At 39.0% G+C, this 21,272-nt stretch overlaps 1 protein-coding gene across 11 annotated transcripts in view; it reads right to left on the bottom strand.

Annotated features, from left to right (window-relative positions):
• VEZT (vezatin, adherens junctions transmembrane protein) overlaps nt 1–21,272 on the bottom strand; it is a 72,680-nt gene that overhangs the window by 38,650 nt on the left and 12,758 nt on the right. Inside the window, exons 1-2 of one of the 11 annotated variants that reach the window (XM_033427698.2) lie at nt 15,672–15,822; nt 11,798–12,043 (exon numbers count right to left, since the gene is read on the bottom strand). The exons of 9 other annotated variants lie outside the window; for them this stretch is intronic. In XM_033427698.2, coding sequence (XP_033283589.2) covers nt 11,798–11,806 — 9 coding nt within the window. In that variant the 5' untranslated portion in view covers nt 11,807–12,043; nt 15,672–15,822. Of the gene's footprint in view, nt 1–11,797; nt 12,044–15,671; nt 15,823–21,272 lie in introns of those variants that run through there. One more of the 11 variants, XM_033427697.2, reaches the window with a different exon arrangement.

Below are 21,272 nucleotides of genomic sequence, written 5' to 3'. Positions count from 1 at the left end.
TTGAGTGAGTACCAGCAAGAAAAAATGAATTCAGGAATATAAGTAGATTTGTTAAGCAATTTCTTTGTCCAAATTTTTGTAGTATTAGAATAGATTGCTTCATAATAGCTAATCCTGGCTAAAGATAGCTCCGAAAAGGACCTACAGTGAAAAATAGTTATTACTTGAAGCCAAGAAGAATTAATCAATGATCATACTATATCAAATATAAATTTATCATACCATCATATTGATTAATTCATTCAGGCACAAATGAGTATTATGTATCATATGCCAGCACTGTAAACAAACTTAAAACTCCAAGAAAGTTACCTAAAATATGCCTATATAAAGCATATAGCAAATAAGAGAGGTAGGTTTGTGCAGGTTAAGAACACAAACTCTGGAGCCAGACTGCGGATTCAAATCCCAATTCTGCCTCTTACTAGCTTGGTAACCCATGGCAAATTATAATCCTTCTCTGCTTTGGCTGTCTCATCTAAAAACAGGAATAATAACTAATACCTAACTCATAGGGTTCTTACGAGGACTAAATAAATATAAAGCATTTAGAACAGTCCTTGGCACATAGTAAGCATTCAATTTATACCTCAACTTTATAAGAGCTATGTGGAAAGAGCACAGGTTTTGGAACAGACCAAAAAAAAAAAAAAAAAAAAGAACATCAAACAGAAACATCATCATCACTATTGAATGAAAATCCATGGGACAACTCTTTCTAGATAAGTGGCAAGTTTTAATTTTAACTTTTAGCCTTTTCTAAAGCACAAAGTTGGTAAATGTTTAAAATAAACCTTGATTCCATTCAACAAGATTTTTAATACTTAAAAAAGACATTATGTCAGATATTAGAGATACAATAACAACAGCCACTCAGATGACATAGTGCTATGTGGCAACAACTCAACTAAGCATTTTACATGCATCGTGTCAGTTAAGGTTTACAACAAACTAAATTACCATCATCATTACTACTGTTATTCCCATTTCATAGATGAGGAAAGATTCACTCAGCTAGAGAAAGCTGGATAGGTCTGACTCCAAAGCCAGTGCTCTGAAATATTGTGCTATATTACCTAAAATTACAAATACTCCCTCCTGTGTTTAGAGAGGAAGACACCAAAGAAGCTTACTTATAGTTTAGTACAGAGACAGGAAGCAAATTAATAATTACAGGAATGTACTGGTTGCTATGGAAACAGAGGAGAGGTAGCTAAATTAGACCAACACTTTTAGGGAATATATCTTTGAGTCTGGAAAAATGAGGAAGAGTGGGAATTTGCTGGACTGGTAGCAATTCACTGGCTATTAATTTGAGGGAACAGGAAGATGAGTCAGATGCCTTCCTTTTAAGCTATGTTTAATTTCTCTTTTGAGAAAAATATGCAAAAATTTTAAAAATAAGCAGGAAGAATTTACTGTCTTATCCCTGTTATCAGACTTAAAATCTCTGGTGGCACAAATGGTTAATTTTTTCATCACCCATAATGTATCTTCAAATATTGCCTTGAGTTACCCAATCTGTATTTTCAAACTGAACTGTGAACCCCACCCTGCTCTGCCCCCAGAGTGGCAAAAGAACAAGAACGCTAGCTCTTTGGGCTGACCTTTGGAAAAGTTTACATACTTTAGAAAAAAACCCAAAACTTGTTTTTAAGGCAGTAGAACCCTTTCTTCAAATGAACTCCCATGGGGAAGAACAATAAATAAGATGGATCAAAGTGGAGTTACTCTAATTCAAGGGTCATCAAACTTCTTCTGTAAAAGGCCAGATAGTAAATATTTTAGGCTTTGCAGGCCATATGGTCTCTGTTGCAACTCATCAAGTCCGTTGCAGTAGTGTGAAAGCAGCCACGGACAATATATAGACCAATGAATGTGGTTATGTTCCAGTAAAACCTTATTTATGGAAATACCAAACTTTATAATTTTCATGCATCACAAAATATCATTCTTTTGATATTTTCCCCAACCATTAAAAAAACGTACAACGGGTTTCCCTGGTGGCGCAGTGGCTGAGAGTCCGCCTGCCAATGCAGGGGACACGGGTTCGGGACACGGGTTCGTGCCCCGGTCCGGGAAGATCCCACATGCCGCGGAGTGGCTGGGCCCCATGAGCCATGGCCGCTGAGCCTGCGCGTCCGGAGCCTGTGCTCCGCAACGGGAGAGGCCACAACAGTGAGAGGCCCACGTATCGCCAAAAAAAACCACGAAAAACAAAAAACAACGTAAAACACCATTCTTTATTCACCAGCCATATAAAAAGGCACAGAGGGAATACAAATTGGCCCAACAGCCTTAGTTTGTTGACTCCCAACTCAATTAAGATCATGAGGTACACTCTTGCCTGCTAATTGTTCTCTGGGAGGAGGCCTGGGGTCTGGGGATGGGGCCAAACCTCTTTTTTTTTTTTTTTTGTGGTACGCAGGCCTCTCACTGTTGTGGCCTCTCCCGTTGCGGAGCACAGGCTCCGGACGCGCAGGCTCAGCGGCCATGTCTCACGGGCCCAGCCGCTCCGCCGCATGTGGGATCTTCCCGGACCGGGGCATGAACCCGTTTCCCCTGCATCGGCAGGCGGACTCTCAACCACTGCGCCACCAGGGAAGCCCCCAAACCTCTTTTTATTCAAACTGTAATGTCCTTCTTTACAGCACACTTAGCTGATGCTAAGTCAGCACTGACCACAATATCCCTTCATTTTCCAGCTTATGTCACAGCTCACAAAATAACAAAATGGAGTATCTGTAACACAGATTTTTAAGAAGTGATTACACAGAAGAGATACAATGAATACTTTGTTCTCCCTTTTTGTTTACACATTAAGAGCATACACAGTTTGGATCACCATAGTCTGGAACACTTGCTATTTCATATTTCACAAAACAGCAGCATTAATTGTTTACCTTGTGTACTACTGATAATGTCCAACAGTGTCTTTTTTTAAAAAATATTTATTTATTTATTTATGGCTGTGTTGGGTCTTCGTTGCTGTGCACAGGTTTTCTCTAGTTGCGGCGAGCGGGAGCTACTCTGTTGTGATGCGCGGGCTTCTCATTGCCGTGGCTTCTTTTGTTGCAAAGCACGGGCTCTAGGCGCACAGGCTTCAGTAGTTGTGGCACGTTGGCTCAGTAGTTGTGGCTCATGGGCTCTAGAGCACAGGCTCAGTAGTTGTGGCGCACGGGCTTAGTTGCTCCACGGCATGTGGGATCTTCCCAGGCCAGGGCTTGAACCTGTGTCCCCACTGGCAGGTGGATTCTTAACCAATGCGCCACCAGGGAAGCCCCAACAGTGTCTTTTGATAGTAATTCTACCAGTAACTTATTCTGACTTTTCTCCAAAAAAAACTTCTCAATAACTTTTTGGCTGGTTCATAAGCTTCTGGTCAAAGGTGTGACATACATACCCATTTGTGCTACGCAACTATGAATGATGCCTTAGTAGTTCTGGTTCCTTCCTCATCTTTAGTGATAGAATTCATCACTTTCAGCCTAGAAAGCACTGTTTTACAGTTCTGGAAAATTCTGGCTTGCCAAGGCCATCATTGTACTTTGTTTCATGACTTTATGTAACTAAGTTTTTGGCAAAATTTCAGAGTAGACCACCTCTGGAGACAAGGGATGAAGGTACTGCAGGTCCAATAAAAGGTTAATTCCAGTCATCAGCGTATTTCATGTCTGCACTCTTCTCTTTTTGGCTGTTAATGCAAATCATATCACGTTCTAACACATATAAACTCAGACTATATGAACACTAAAGCTGTACTATGTTTATGATAGTATTCTGAGTTGTAGCATTTATTTTACTATTTTATTTCCACTTTTACGATTCAATCACCTTTGAGCCAAAAGAAAATTTTAAATTTAACCAATGATGGGACTTCCCTGGTGGCACAGTGGTTAAGAGGGGACACAGGTTTGAGCCCTGGTCCGGGATGATCCCACATGCCGCAGAGCAACTAAGGCCGTGAGCCACAACTACTGAGCCTGTGTGCCACAACTACTGAAGCCCATGTGCGCCTAGAGCCCATGCGCTGCAACAAAGAGAAGCCACTGCAATGAGAAGCCTGCACACCGCCAAAGAAGAGCAGCCCCCGCTCGCCGCAACTAGAGAAAGCCCGCACGCAGCAACAAAGACCCAACGCAGCCCAAAATTAATTTAAAAAATTTAACCAATGATAACACACAAATGAAAAACAAACATCCTTTGGTTAACAAACTGAACATTAGCCAAGAAGAACAATGACAGACCTTGTAGCACATAAGCAATTTTTAAGAATGCAAAGGGATTTTTAGTAAAGTTATTATTTTATATTAATTTTAAAAATGTCTGGCAGATAAAATTATCTTTTTCTCTGAAACTGCCAAATAACCTGTGCACTATTTGAAAGATCTCAGATAACCAAATCACGACCAGTGGTTCTCAAATTGTTTTGGTCTCAAGACCCCTTTATGGTCTTAAAAATTATTGAAGCTCTCAAAGAGCTTCTGTTTATGTGGCTGTCTAACAATATTTACCATATTAGAAATTGAAACTAAAAAATTGAAACATTTATTAACTTACCTAAAATAACAATAAACCCATTATAAATTTATGTAAACATAATTTTAATGAAAAATTTTTTCCACAATGAAAGAAATTTATTAAGAGTGGACTGTTTTATATTTTTGCACATCTCTTAAAGTCTACCTTAACAGGAGGTAGCTGGATTCTTATATCCACTTCTGTATTGAATCAGTTGTAATTTTTTATTTTGGATGAAGTATATAAAGAAAATCAGACCTTAAACAGATATGTAGTTGGAAATGGAGGAGTATTTTAAGTCTTTTCTGATAACTGTGTTATCAAAGAATAGCCATACCAAACTTGACAAGTGATAACTTTTTTTAAAAAATGAAGAGTGATATGTTCCCACCCAACTATTTTATTTATTTATTATTTTTTTAGATGTTGGGGGTAGGAGTTTATTAATTAATTTATTTATTTTTGCTGTGTTGGGTCTTCGTTTCTGTGCGAGGGCTTTCTCTAGTTGTGGCAAGCGGGGGCCACTCTTCATTGCGGTGCGCGGGCCTCTCATTATCGCGGCCTCTCTTGCTGCAGAGCACAGCCTCCAGACGTGCAGGATCAGTAGTTGTGGCTCACGGGCCTAGTTGCTCCGTGGCATGTGGGATCCTCCCAGACCAGGGCTCGAACCCGTGTTCCCTGCATTAGCAGGCAGATTCTCAACCACTGCGCCACCAGGGAAGCCCCGACAAGTGATAATTTTGAAAAGGTTAATTTTAACAGGCAATACGAAACCATATTGATTAGCTTTTCATACTCTGCACATGCATGTCAGAATGAGAAAGAGGCAAATAATGTCTTCGTATAAAACATGATCACTCAATATAAAATACTTTTTCTTTTACAGCAAGGTGAGGCTCCCTACTGCAACAGCCTTAACCACTATATTTGGAGGTTTGCAGCTATTAGGCTTAAAAACGAACACACAGAAATTTCTATGATTCATATAATGAGTATTATTATAGGTTGATCCAGCTTTCGAAAGGGACTTTTTTGTGTGTGTGTGGAGGGTAAGGCAGAGTAGGTGGTGATAGGTAATTTTCTCTGTTATAACTTTTTCCTTGGTTCAAGCAAAACAGAACCACAAATGTTTCAGTTAAGTTGTTTTCTTGAAGAGAAATTATTAGCACTGGACTCAAACTGTAATTCTGTAGTATTGGAGAATGTTACTGTTGCCAAAAGAAATATGAGAAATCCCAGACACAGCATGTGGGAGCTTCTCCTCAGGAAATCCTTGTGGTTCACTATTCCTGTAAATTTTAGCTGACAGAAAACACACATCATAGCACCAGAAAGAATTTTGCTCAGTGAAAAAATGCCAACAGTCCTTGGTTGTGCTAAGATTGTTCTGATAACTGAAATATATTTTTGTAAGAAAAATAAAAAATAGACAGGAAACCCCAATATTTTTGCTGAACAAGCACTGCAATAAAATGACTCTTTAAGTCCCAGACTACCTGCACTTCATGCTCCCCCCAAGATATCAGATCCCACACTAATGGATATATAAAGTTTGAATGCATTTTAATGCATTGTTTATTTTCTGCATGATTCATGGTGCATTCTATAGAAGTGCCAGTACCATTATTGCTGGTTTGTATTTAGAAAGGAAGATTAACTGGTGCAGAAATGGAGGTGATGAGTAAAATGCTTTTATTATTAGGTTTGCTATCCTAAACCGCTTTAAACCCTTACGGATAGAACAAGTTGTAACCGTTCAGGTTCTAGCCCAGAAAGGGAAGAGTAGGCCAAACCTGGCAGAATTAGACAACTCATAATAATAAATACTAATTAAATATCCTCCATGTAGCAGGTAATATGTAGGCACAGGGGAGAAAACAAAACAGGTGAGGTCTTTGCTAAAAAAGTTTCATCCTATGACACTTCTGATAAAACCATGGTACGGGGCTTCCCTGGTGGCGCAGTAGTTGAGAGTCCGCCTGCCGATGCAGGGGACACGGGTTTGTGCCCCGGTCCGGGAAGATCCCACATGCCGCGGAGCGGCTGGGCCCGTGAGCCATGGCCGCTGAGCCTGCGCGTCCGGAGCCTGTGCTCCGCAACGGGAGAGGCCACAACAGTGAGAGGCCCACGTACCGCAAAAAAACCCCCAAAAACCCCCAAAAAACCATGGTACACTCGGCTTTCAACAGTACCAAGGAAAATGCTGAGTAGTAACCTCACAAGTTATGCAGCTCAAACTGTCAACAATGCTGAGGTTGAGAAACCCTGTTTTAGAGTATAAGGAATACAGGTTGAAAAAATTCCCCCCAAATAAGTAACCCAGCAGCTGCTTTCATTACTTACTTCTTACTTTGGGAAAATGATTCAAAAACCAAAATGGAAAATTAGTTATTTTTCCATGACTTGCAATCTAAAAACTCAATAGGCTCTCCAACAGTGAAATAAGTTACCTTCAAAATAACTGTATCAGAGTTTACGCATTAAAATTTTAACCAGCCACCAATATTATATAAAACCAAAATAATTACAGCACTTGGTTATATTAGGAGATTATTTCTAAATGAACTTCTTGTTCGTCTAACTGAACCTCAGTTTTCCAATAAAAAAATTTCCTTTTAAAAAATTTGTTGGGGTCTCAACATATATATTTCTTATATATAAGAAATATATATGTGACTAACTGGGCCACATATGTAACTAGGAAAGTTAGATATCTAAATAAATTTAGCTTCTTCCACAAATGGCATCTGACTAAGAAGTGGTTTCCTTTGGCTACTGGCACACCTGTCAATGCTATAGGCCCACAAGCAAGCACCTGCATCAGGCTGAGAAAACAGCCAGCAGAACCCTAAGATGCTCTTTCCAAACGAATCCTGATGTACCCTCTGGACACTCTCCTTCTCTTCCCCAGAAGAGCTCTCTCAGAAGAGTTATATACCTTTTTAGAAAAGCAATCTGTAGTCTGCAACAACTACTGGCCAAATTCTGATTCTGGCTCCTCATCAACTATTTGCTCTGTCTTCTAGATGCTAGTGATTGACTGCTAACAGCATTCCACTAGAAAAATTTAGCAAAAGGGAAACTTAAATGGCAATCATCGTTTGTTCATCTACCACTAACCAGATATTTATTGAGCACCTACTATACTAACTACAGTTATAGTAATTTTCTACCATTAACTTCTCCCAGAATATATTCAAGGAAAAGTTAACTTTGCTTTACCTATAAAAGGAAACTGAGTTCAACAGCTCAACTTTATGGATTTTTTTTCTTACTGTTTTTAAATTAAAAATTCAAACAGTACAAAAAGATATAAAATGTGAAAAAACTTTTTTTCCTACCCCTAATCCCTACACCTTCTCCCAAAATGTAATAAGCATTCTTTAGTTTGTGAATTCTTCCCCCCAAATTTGGTATCCATTTATGATTGAAAGTGGCTGTCAATAGAGATGACTAAGATGACTCCTAGATTTTTGGTTTGAACAAGTAGGTGGTACTATTTACTGAAATATAAAATAGCAGCAGAGGAACAAGTCTGAAGAGGGAGGCAATGAGTTACAGGCACCTGTGAGATATTCAAATGTGAGTAACTTGGACCTAAAATATTTGGAGAGCAGGAGAGTGGCCTAGTCTGAATGAATAGATTTTTTGGCAAACAGGTATGGTGGCAAACCCATACAATAGCATATAGGTATGGAAACACATGGAGTAAATGAGATCAGCTAACGATAACACATAGTGTAAGAAGACAAGAGGGCCCTAAGAGAGATCAATATTTTAGAAGAGAGTGAAGCTGGAAAATAATAAGAGTAACAGTAAAAATAGTTAAGATTTGTTGAGTTTATTATATGTTAAACATTAAGCTAAGCATATTTTATAATACCTCATTTACTCCTAACAACGAACTTCTAAAGAGGTATTATTACTACCACCCCCATTTTAGAAGGAAACTGGGGTATATGGAGGTTAAATAACTTGTCCAAGGTCACCCAGCAGAATGTGAAGCTAGCTGGTCTGAGTCCAAAGCCTACACCCTTAACCATAACACAAAATTGCCTGAGATCTAAAAGGAACCACTAACCCTTCTCTCACAAATTTGTCTATTTTAAAATACAGGTTAAAAAAAATTTATTTACTTTATTTTTGGCTGCACTGGGTCTTCATTGTTGTGTGCAGGCTTTTCTCTGGTTGCGGCGAGTGGGGGGCTACTCTTCGTTGTGGTGTGTGGGTTTCTCTTCTTGCAGAGCACGGGTTTCAGTAGTTGTGGCACGCAGGCTCAGTAGTTGTGGCCCACGGGCTTAGTTGCTTCGCAGCATGTGGGATCTTCCTAGACCAGGGCTCAAACCCATATCCCCTGCATTGGCAGGTGGATTCTTAACCACTGTGCCACCAGAGAAGCCCCTAAAATATAGGTTTTATTGTACAGGTGTGGTGAGGCCAACAGATCAGCAGACAACTGCCATTGGAAAGACAGTTTGTTATATTCACAGATCCCAAGAGAAGGGAGCAGGTTGTGCCACAAGGGAGGGATGGGCATGTGGGCAGCACCAGGGTCAGTCAGGAGGGAGAGGAGGGAAATTATGGGAGAGAGCCTTTATTGTGCTTTCTGTGGGAAGGAATGGGCGAATGGGCAAGGCAAGGTAAGCAGGCTTAAGGCTGGCGAAATGGATGATTTCAGCAGTCTCTGGAGCATAGGGCCTGTCCCTAGTAGGGTCTGGTACCTGACCCCGGTATGATTAGGCAGATAGATAGTAGCCAGGTGAGTAGTGTACTATCATTTAGTAACCTGGGAGGAGCAATCCCTCCAAGGTCAGCAAGGCTCCAAGTTGTTAAATGCATCAGAATACAGAAAGTAAAGAGATGGCTAATATATGTCAGATTTTATATTCTGTAAGGTCTAAAATGCAGACCCTGCATGGTACAATTTTTAATTCACTTATATATTTCCCCCCCTCTCTTGAGGCTGTCCTCATCTCAAATTATTCCCCTTTCACTGGTGGCTCTAAGTTTCACAGAACTACAGTCTCTTAAATCTGGAAAACAAATCTGGTTTTTCCTGTGAGTATATTTTAGAAAATGGCAGCTCCTCCAAACCTTCACAGAATTGGTATTCTTATGATCTATAGGCTCCATGATTTTTCTGTTTACTCATTCCAGGGTTCCAGTTTCCCACAGGCTATGGGGGCCATAGGTAGTGGACATCTGGAAATAGCCCTTGACTTGCTCCCTCTGCCCATTTCTCAGGCTAAAGCAGTGTTTACCTCTGGTTTGGAAATGTCAGTGGAGGCTGCTAATTCTGTTTGATGCTACCAGCTGCACTTTTTTCTCAAAAGAGGATGATCAGTGTAGACTCTCATCTGTTTGTTGATTCCCTCCCCAAAAATTCCTCCCCGAACAGCAGCACTAAACATTTACTGAGTAACCACACTGCCAGGCATTGTTCTAAGCATTTTTATGTACTAACTCTCATCTTTACAATAACCTTTTATGGCAGAACTCATTTAAGATAAGAGGAAACTGAGGCACAGAGAGACCAAGTAACTTGGCCAAGGTCACAGAAACAGTAAATGGTAGAGCTAGGATTTGAACCTAGGCAGCCTGACAGAGTTAAAGCTGTTATTTACTCCACTACATTGCAAATAACTTAAAGTAAATAAGTTCATTAACTTGGTCTAATATAGTATTTTGTATAGTTTGCATATTTTTTAACCAGAAACAGAACTTGTAATTTTTAAATTACTTAACAGATTAAGTTAGAAAATTCAAAACAGGTCAGGATAAGTCTCCCGATAATATCTACATTTATTACCAATCATTTCTCTTTCAGATGAGCTATAATTCATATGCATTTGCCTCAGATTACACAAGCCTAGAAGCTGGCTACAAAGAATCTTGTTTAAAAATCCAATGAGCTGGACTTAAAAGTGGTTTGAAAGAGTAGAGTGTTATTACAATGACAATATATTCATGTGTGTTATTTGTGTGGAAAAAGGTGCCCAACGTAAGGTCTGATTAAAAAGATGCTGAATTCTTAATTTAGCAAATGAATAGAATGATCCCGAGCACTTTTCTATATCAACACTAATGATCTACTTGACTATTACACAGTTCCTTTATTTACAGCATCAGTACTATATCAAAGCAAAATGCTAACTACTATCAGATGTTATGTGATCTCTGCAAGTCTATATTAAACACAAAAAGCAATAGGAAAATAGTTAGCTACAAACAGAAGGTAGTAGGAGGCAGGAAGCATTGGCATAGAAACCTGAAATTGTGTGATGTAGAAGTAACTGTTAATGAAGACTTTACAATGATATAAATCTGTGCTTAGAAGCCTTTAATTTCCATTCCCTTGTTAATAGAATTTATCAAATTACTTACAGGTAACTTTATTTTAAAAGTCTGTATCAATTTTTAGTTTCTTCAGGAAAAAACTACTATAATTTAAGTTACATACTTTAAAAAGTTTCTATCATACCAGTAGAACCTCTAAAAGATCTTTTATTCAAAACAAAATCTTTAAGGAAAAAGATATCTGTAAAAGGAATCTGATGGAGAATATTTGCCTGAAAACAATTATTTATTAGCTATTAAAATATTTTAAAAGTCTTTTATCTGAATATTGCTTAAAGCTGTAGGTCTAAATGTGATTATCAATATAGAACAGCATTTTTTTTGGAAAATATGATTGAAAAGGATGAACTCCCGTTGTCAGTTGCTATGATTTCCTTATTTCTTCCCAGCTAACTGCAGAACCCCACAAAATAAGCTGATGAGGAAGACAAGACTGTCATTACCAAATTACACAAGGTAGCTATTTTCTCTATTTTTAATGAAGAAGCTTTTGGTATATAAAGAGCTAAAACCGTCACAGTTAACAAAACCCTACAAAGGGAAATAAATTTCTCCACTACTATTAATTATAATGCCAATATACAGAATTTCTATAGACCTTTCACTTATCTTTAATCAGTAGACAATCACAAAGTATAATTTAAAAATAACTATTTATTGCCCCCCCACCTTAAACCTTGAATAATATCATAGAAAAGTACCTTGCAAAATTAAAGATATTATAAAATAACAGGAAATACTTTTTGGAGTATACACATTTCAGTATAACTTCTAAATTACTATTCCAAAAGCCCCAAATCCATGTGTTAATTTAATTGTTCCTCATTATCAGCAAAGCAAAATCTAATCATAAAACTTAAAAAGATTAAGTAAGCTAAAAGGGTTCTTTAAAATTGGTCCAATGAATTAAACTACTCACAGGCAGCATAGTTCTAATTTCTCCACTTGACCTAGAGGAAAAATTTACTGCCTCTTGACCATATTCCTTTGATCCATACACTTCTTTCTTTGATGGTTCCCACTTGTTTCTCCAGCACTACCGTACAAAATGGCCACTGTACTGGAGGGCGTGTCTTCATCATTACTAAGCATTTTCCTATCAGAAGCAGTTCTTTGAAAAAACCTGAACATAATTTCTTCAGTGCCACTCAGTATTACTCCATAACTGCAGAAGTAGTAATAGGGATAGTGGTGTTTAAAAAATACCATTAGAGAATATTACTTAATATTTACATTTACTTAGGTTTTTTTAAAAAACCAACAGCAGATAAGACATATATTCATAAATTTTCCTGGCTGCAGGCTTCTGATATTTTCCAATAGAAATTCATCCTATCCAATTAATCTTTCATGAAATGTTATAAACAACAAAAAGCTTTAAAAACATTAACTTTACATTTTTTCCTATATAATAGTACAAATATACTTAAGTACAATAGCATCTAGTCCAAAACAAAACATATTCATCAAAAGAAAGATGAAGAGATGCAAAGGGAGAAAACTCACACAGCTTATAGGTTCAACTGATTAAAAACAAAGAGCAATAGTGACTTGGTCTTAACTAAGGAAAGAGAAGAAAGTGATCCTGATTGAGCTCTCTCTAGTTCTTAGGCTACCCTTAATGTTATTCAGTATAAGGTTCATCAACTGGCATATATTGGGCACTTACTGAATGTACAGCAGAAGCAAGATGAGAAAGGAAAACTATCATTTTTAACTGCGTTAGAAAAAAAATTAGAGCCAGGTTAAACACACTGGCAAAATGTTGGGTGTGAGAAGAGCGTGCAGTAAACATTAAAATGAGGTTTGGACATTATTAGATCACACCCAACCTTATTTTCTTTTTTCCTTATTCCAAATAATAATAATAATAAAAAAGGTGGAGACAGAATTTGTGGTTCTGTTAAGAGACAGAGGGGAGGTCTTTATCTCAAAATGATTCATTATTCCCTATCATCAGGGAGATTCTGCAAGGAAAAGTAAAACCAAAAGAACATGGCAAAATATATACTAAAGTAGAAAATCCACTTTAATAAACGTGTTAAAGAGATATGAGGTTAACGATTGTGGATTTATCAGCAAAATCCCACAACAGGATATAGTTGGCCAGATTCTGTCAGCAAAATAAATTACAAAGTGGATTTAAAAATAAAGGATGTCCTCAAATATTTCAAATAAAGATGAATAGGCATTCGATCTTCTGTAGTGGGAGTAACAATACATGTGATAGCAATACTCTAAAAATCCAGAGGCAATGAAGTCAGTACACTAACACTATAGCCCTGTGGAGTACACTGAGCTTTGGGCCTTTTCTCCTAACTCCTTAAGGCATGATTTGCTCCTGGGAACTCAGAGAACACCTGGTAGAGAACCAGGAAAACTAAAATTGAGCCAAGGTTTTTGATCTAAAAATAGATTGGAGGGCTTCCCTGGTGGCATGGGGGTTAAGAATCCGCCTGCCAATGCAGGGAACATGGGTTTGAGCCCTGGTCCGGGAAGATCCCACATGCCACAGAGCAACTAAGCCCATGTGCCACAACTACTGAGCCCATGTGCCACAACTACTGAAGCCCGTGCACCTAGAGCCCATGCTCCGCAACAAAAGAAGCCACCGCAATGAGAAGCCCGCTCTTGGCAACAGAATAGCCCCCGAATAGCCCCCAAATAGCAGCGAAGACCCAATGCAGCCAAAAATAAATAAATAAAATAAAATAAAATAAATAAAAAAATAAAAGCAGACAGGAAATGAGCAGAATCTCTTCCTGTATTTCCTAATTAATGGAAGCCCCTAGGGGCCTACTGTCATTTAGTAAACCAACCTACCAGATTCAAGAAAAATTTAATACTAAAGGATGATCTGGTATAACTCCTTTATAACAGATGGGAAACAAGCTTTAGAGAAATTAAGTGATTCACTCAAGACATCATTGCTAATCAATCTTAGTCTCTTGATTACTAGTCTAGCTCCCTTTCCACAATGTTTTCAAAAAATGAAAGCTGTAGGGCTTCCCTGGTGGCGCAGTGGTTAAAGAATCCGCCAGTCAAGGCAGGGGACACGGGTTCGAGCCCTGGTCCGGGAAGATCCCACATGCCGCGGAGCAACTAAGCCTGTGCGCCACAACTACTGAGCCTGCACTCTAGAGCCCGCGAGCCACAACTACTGAGCCCGTGTGCTGCAACTACTGAAGCCCATGCGCCTAGAGGCCATACTCCACAACGAAAAGCCACCGCAGTGAGAAGACTAGTCCCCACTAGCCGCCACTAGAGAAAGCCTGCGTGCAGCAACGAAGACCCAACACAACCAAAAAATAAAAAAATAAAAAAAAAATAAAAATAAATAAATTAAAAAAAAGAAAGCTATTAATATAGCTACATAAGTAATTAAAAGTAATTTAAGAACTGTGTATCATAGCTTGAGACAAAGGAACCTGCATTCTAATAAATGCAATAAAAATACATAAAAGAGAGAGAGACTAATTTACTACCTTTTGTGATGTTTACATATTTTTTAAAATGTTAAAATCTATATTGGAGCTCTGAGGATACATGATGAAGCCAAAATAGTAGAAACAACATGACCCAGACAGAAAAAAAGCAAAGACTTGTCCCTCAAGAAAAATTTGTACAATTCATTTTAAACAAATTTATTCTTGCATATGTGGTAATAAACTAGCTTTGGACTTAATGGTCAATCTTGTATGTCAATAGGTTCAGATTTAATATCTCCATTAATAAATTTCCTTTCTATTACAGATACTGATAAAAGCAGGAATTTTGCTATGCTTCTGATCTCAGCTGCTATTCAGAAGTAAATTACAAAATACAACTGTAAAGCTTTATGTACTACGGGTAACTGAAAATGCATTTTAAGGAAAAATAAGATGACACAACAATACCTACAATTTTATATGTATCATTTTTCCAGACAGCAAGCTCCATTGTCAAAATAGCAAATACTGTCAATGTATACATACACAGACGAAAACAATTTCCTTCCATTAGTCAAATCACTATTGCAAGTAGGAAAGAATCTACAAACGTTACTTATAAAACATGCCTTACTGTTCTTTAGAGATGTAAAATAACCTTTAAAAATATAAAGAAAGGAGAATCTTTCAAGCAAGAGAGGATTTTTTTGTAACTTTCTTTTAAATGTGGGAGATTATGTGAAAGCCATCTCACATTCATTTGACTGATTTAGCGCTGGGGGTCAGGGGAAGCTAAACCTGCCAAGCTGAACACACTGCCAACAAAGGGTTAACATTTAATAATTTACTGAGAAGGATGAAGGAGGGAAAGAAGTCAAGACAAGAGGGGCTTTCCCAGTTCTGAACAGTTACTTTCCCCAGTCATGAACAAGGGAAAAAAGAATGAATTTCAACAAATATCAAAAGGAATTCAACTACAGAAAAGGGTTACCATGGATGGAGAGTTCATAGAGTAAAAAAGTCCCTTGAGAACAACACTGTCCCTCTAAGAAAGTTACCAAAAAATGGTTTAGATGCACTACAAATAATGCAAAGAGGCAGAAATATTAGTCCTTTAAATAATTAGTTCTTATTTTCAGGTACTCTTCCCTCTAGGAGTAGAAGGATTCAAGATAGGATAAATGACTCAAAATTTCTGCAATTAATCTATGATGAAAAAATCCAACAGCTATGAATAAGCAATATCAGAACTAGTCTCCTAAGGTGACTAGAGAATTTTTACTCTCAAAACATCTTAATTAGAAATTACAATAACAGAGCAAAATGACAACACTGGTATCAGTATTTATCTTGCTTAATACCCACGTTAGATATGGAGTCCATCATTTTCTAAACTTTGTCCTGTTGCTGCTCAGCCTGAGTGTGAGGTTATGTTGTCCTTCCCACTTCAGTCTCCAGGGGGTAGTCAGGCTCCAAGATAAAGGAACTAACTTTGAAGATATATACGGAATCTAGCCTTGAAGAAATGAAAGTGGTCAGATTCTAGGGCAAGGGCCAGAGGACCAGAAGTTGGGCCTGGGAACCTCACTCTTCCTTCCTTTTCTTTCAGACCATCCCCAGTCCTTCCAGACTAGGAGGACTCAAAGGTGACTTCTGGAGGGAGAATACAAAAGACCAAGATTAGAAGATAGTAAAATTGACCAATAATCAAGGAAATTGGTATTAAACCAAGCCATTTCAAAAAGGTTTTAAATAGGGAAAGGATGTGATTAGAATAGTTTCCAAAACTTTGCTTGATTTAAAATTAAAATTTTAACACAGCACGTGACTCTCTGAGTTAGTTTTAAGACATAAACGAGTCTGATTTCCGATTCTGAAAATCATTAAAATAACAGTATTACACCGTATACTAAAAACATCCCAGTTGCGGGTGGAGTCAAGATGGCGGACTAGGAGGATGTGGAATTCATGTCTCCACACAACTAGGGGACCTACCAGGCACCGGTACGGGACCACGGACACCTAAGGGGAAGGGAAGAACTGTCAGCAACCAGGTAGGAAATGGGGCGTGGGGGGGTGTGAAGGGAGAGAAGAAGTGGAGGTGGGAGGGGACTGGCAACGTTGAGGGGCGGCTGGGGAAGGGGAAGGGATCCCACACCCGAAGGGGTAAGTTGGGGGACCAGAGGATCAAAAGGGAGTGTGGCCAGGTGTCCCCTGCCCACTTGGGACCCCAGGAACCTGCTGAGATCGGGCCTGATCCTCTGCCCACCTAGGCCCCCTCCAGCCGTGCAGGTCCTGAGGGAGGGGGAGGGAGGGAATGGGGAGCAAAAGTAAAGGCTGGACCCTGAGGGGGTGCTGGGGGAGGGGAGGAGTTCCTACACCCAGCCAGACCCACCCATGGTTAGGGGTCCAGCAGCAATGGGGGGTTCCCTGGGGGAGATGGTGGGGGAGGGGCACGAAGGAACAGAAAGGAACGGGGCCAGCGCTTTCCCTGTCCACTTAGGCACCGGGGAGCCTGTTGGGCTCCTGGGCCTAATGTTCTGCCCTCAGAACCTCCCTCCTGCCCCACAGAACCCAAGCCCTGCCCCTACACCCCAACCCAGGGCCCCACCTCTACACTTGGAGACCCCCTCCAACGTGCTGGGCCCAAGCCCCCCCGCCCGGCACCCTCACCCAGGGCTCTACCTCCAAACCCTGGAACTCCACACTCCAGAGGCCCCCCTTTCCACGGCTGCCCCTCCCCTTCCGAGCAGGTCCTAAGCAGAGGCCCCACCCCACGCTTCAACGTCGCCCCCCACCACCCGCCTAGGTCCCGCCCCACCCTAAACCCTGCCCCTGACTAAACTCCATCCCCATAGCCAAGGCTTTTTTCCTCATTTAGATTGGGGTTCTATTTTACCTTGCTGACTCGCTGTTGATTCATTTATATTTTTCCTAATAAATCTTTTATTTTTCTAATTTTCTTTCTTTCTTTCTTTTTTTTTTTTTTGCGGTACGTGGGCCTCTCACTGTTGTGGCCTCTCCTGTTGCGGAGCACAGGCTCTGGACGCACAGGCTCAGCGGCACGTGGGATCTTCCTGGACTGGGGCACGAACCCGTGTCCCCTGCATCGGCAGGTGGACTCTCAACCACTGCGCCACCAGGGAAGCCCTATTTTATTCTTTATACTTTGTTATTGTCCTCTCCTTTTGGCTTGTTTCTCCCTGCCCCACCCCCCACTTTATTTTTCTTTTTTCTGTTGTGGTTTTATTTTACCTTGTTGCTGTTGTTTCAATTATATTTTTATTTTTCCTAATATATATTTTATCTTTCTAATTTTATTTTTTATTCTTTCATATTGTACTACACCTTTTTTTTGTTTGTTTGTTTCTTTTCTGCCATGCCATGAAGCTTGCGGGATCTCGGTTCCCAGGCCAGAGGTTGGGCCTGAGCTCCTGTGGTGGGAGCTGCTAGTCCAAATTGCTGGACTAACAGAGAACCTCAGCCCCAGGTAATATTAACTGGAGTGAGGCCTCCTGGAGGTCCTACTCTCAGCACCAAGACCCGGCTCTATCCAACTGCCTGAAAACTCCAGTGCTGGATGCCTCAGGCCAAACAACCAGTAAGACAAGAATACAGCCCCACCCATCAAAAAAAAAAAAAAAAGAAAGAAACGACAAAAGTATGTTACAGACGAAAAAACAAGGTAAAAACCTACAAGACCAAATAAGATGAAATAGGCAAACTACCTGACAAAGAATCCAGAGAAATGATAATGAAGATGATCCAAAATCTCAGAAACAGAATGGAGAAAACACAAGAAACATTTAACAAGGGTCTAGAAGAACTAAAGAGCAAACAAATGGTGATGAACAACACAATTACTGAAATTAAAAATACTCTAGAAGGAATCAATAGCAGAATAACTGAGGCAAAAGAATGGATAACTGAGCTGGAAGATACAATGGTGGAAATAACTGCCAGGGAGCAGAATAAGGAAAAAAGAATGAAAAGAATTTAGGACAGTCTCAGAGACCTCTGGGACAACACTAAACGCACCAGCATTCGAATTACAGGGGTCCCAGAAGAAGAAAAGAAAGGGTCTGAGAAAATATTTTAAGAGATATAGTCGAAAACTTCCCTAACACGGGACAGGAAATAGTCAATCAAGTCCAGGAAGCGCAGAGAGTCCCATACAGGATAAACCCAAAGAGAAACACACCGAGACACATATTAATCAAACGATCAATAATTAAATACAAAGAAAAAATATTAAAAGCAGCAAGGGAAAAGCAGCAAATAACATGCAAGGGAATCCCCATAAGGTTAACAGCAGATCTTTCAGCAGAAACTCTGCAAGCCAGAAGGGACTGGCAAGACATATATAAAGTGATGAAAGGGAAAAACCTACAACCAAGATTGTTCAACCCAGCAAGGATCTCATTCAGATTCGATGGAGAAATTAAAACCTTTACAAACAATCAAAAGGTAAGAGAATTCAGCACCACCAAATCAGCTTTATAACAAATGCTAAAGGAACTTCCCTAGGCAGGAAACACAAGAAAAGGAAAAGACCTACAAAAACAAACCCAAAACAATTAAGAAAATGGTAATAGGAACATACCTATCGATAATTACCTTAAATGTAAATGGATTAAATGCTCCAACCAAAAGACACAGACTGGCTGAATGGATACAAAAACAAGACCTGGACATATGCTGTCTACAGGAGACCCACTTCAGACCTAGGGACACATACAGACTGAAAGTGAGGGTATGGAAAAAGATATCCATGCAAATGGAAATCAAAAGAAAGCTGGAGTAGTAATTCTCATATCAGACAAAATAGACTTTAAAATAAAGAACGTTACAAGAGACAAGGAAGGACACTACATAATGACCAAGGGATCAATCCAAGAAGAAGATATAACAATTGTAAATATTTATGCACCCAACATAGGAGCAACTCAATACATAAGGCAAGTGCTAACAGCCATAAAAGAAGAAATCGACAGAAACACAATAATAGAAGGGGATTTTAACACCCCACTTTCACCAATGGACAGATCATCCAAAATGAAAATAAATAAGGAAACACAAGCTTTAAATGACACATTAAACAAAATGGACTTAATTGATATTTATAGGACATTCCATCCAAAAACAAGACAATACACTTTCTTCTCAAGTGCTCATGGAACATTCTCCAGGATAGACCATACCTTGGGTCACAAATCAAGCCTTGGTAAATTTAAGAAAATTGAAATCGTATCAAGTATCTTTTCCGACCACAATGCTATGAGACTAGATATCAATTACAGGAAAAAAAAACCTGTAAAAAATACAAACACATGGAGGCTAAACAATACACTACTAAATAACCAAGAAATCACTGAAGAAATCAAAGAGGCAATCAAAAAATACCTAGAAACAAATGACAATGGAAACACGATGACCCAAAACCTATGGGATGCAGCAAAAGCAGTTCTAAGAGGGAAGTTTACAGCAATACAATCCTACCTCAAGAAACACCTCAAAAAAAAAATACCTAACCTTACACCTAAAGCAATTAGAGAAAGAAGAACAAGAAAACCCCAAAGTTAGCAGAAGGAAAGAAATCATAAAGATCAGATCAGAAACAAATGAAAAAGAAAGAAGGAAACAAGAGCAAAAATCAATAAAACTAAAACCTGGTTCCTTGATAAGATAAACAAAATTGATAAACCATTAGCCAGACTCATCAAGAAAAAAAGGGACAAGACTCAAATCAACAGAAATAGAAATGAAAAAGGAAAAGTAACAGCTGACACTGCAGAAATACAAAGGATTGTGAGACATTACTAAAAGCAACTATATGCCAATAAAAGAGACAACCTGGAAGAAATGGACAAATTCTTAGAAAAGTACAACCTTCCAAGACTGAACCAGGTAGAAATAGAAAATATAAACAAACCAATCACAAGCACTGAAATTGAAACTGTGATTAAAAAATCTTCCAACAAACAAAAGCACAGGACCAGAGGGCTTCACAGGAGAATTCTATCAAACATTTAGAGAAGAGCTAACACCTATCCTTCTCAAACTCTTCCAAAATATAGCAGAGGGAGGAACACTCCCAAACTCATTCTACAAGGCCACCATCACACTGATACCAAAACCAGACAAAGATGTCACAAAGAAAGAAAACTACAGGCCAATATCACTGATGAACATAGATGCAAAAATCCTCAACAAAATACTAGCAAACAGAATCCAACAGCACATTAAAAGGATCACACACCATGATCAAGTGGGGTTTATCCCAGGAATGCAAGGGTTCTTCAACATTCGCAAATCAATCAATGTGATATACCATATTAACAAATTGAAGAATAAAAACCATATGATCATCTCAACAGATGCAGAAAAAGCTTTCAACAAAATTCAACACCCATTTATGATAAAAACCCTGCAGAAAGTAGGCAAAGAGAGAACCTACCTTAACATAATAAAGGCCATATATGACAAACCCACAGCCAACATTGTTCTCAACGGTGTAAAACTGAAACCATTTCCTCTAAGATCAGGAACAAGACAAGGTTGCCCACTCTCACCACTATTATTCAACATAGTTTTGGAAATTTTAGCCACAGCAAGCAGAGAAGAAAAAGAAATAAAAGGAATCCAAATCAGAAAAGAAGACGTAAAACTGTCACTGTTTGCAGATGACATGTACTATACATAGAGAATCCTAAAGATGCTACCAGAAAACTACCAGAGCTAATCAATTAATTTGGTAAAGTAGCAGGATACAAAATTAATGCACAGAAATCTCTTGCATTCCTATACACTAATGATGAAAAATCTGAAAGAGAAATTAAGGAAACAATCCCATTTACCATTGCAACAAAAAGAATAAAATACCTAGGAATAAACCTACCTAAGGAGACAAAAGAGCTGTATGCAGAAAACTATAAGACTCTGATGAAAGAAATTAAAGATGATACA

Source organism: Orcinus orca, chromosome 11, assembly GCF_937001465.1.
Source record: "Orcinus orca chromosome 11, mOrcOrc1.1, whole genome shotgun sequence".
Classification (NCBI taxonomy): Eukaryota; Metazoa; Chordata; class Mammalia; order Artiodactyla; family Delphinidae; genus Orcinus; species Orcinus orca.
This window is presented reverse-complemented; position numbering and strand designations above follow the sequence as displayed.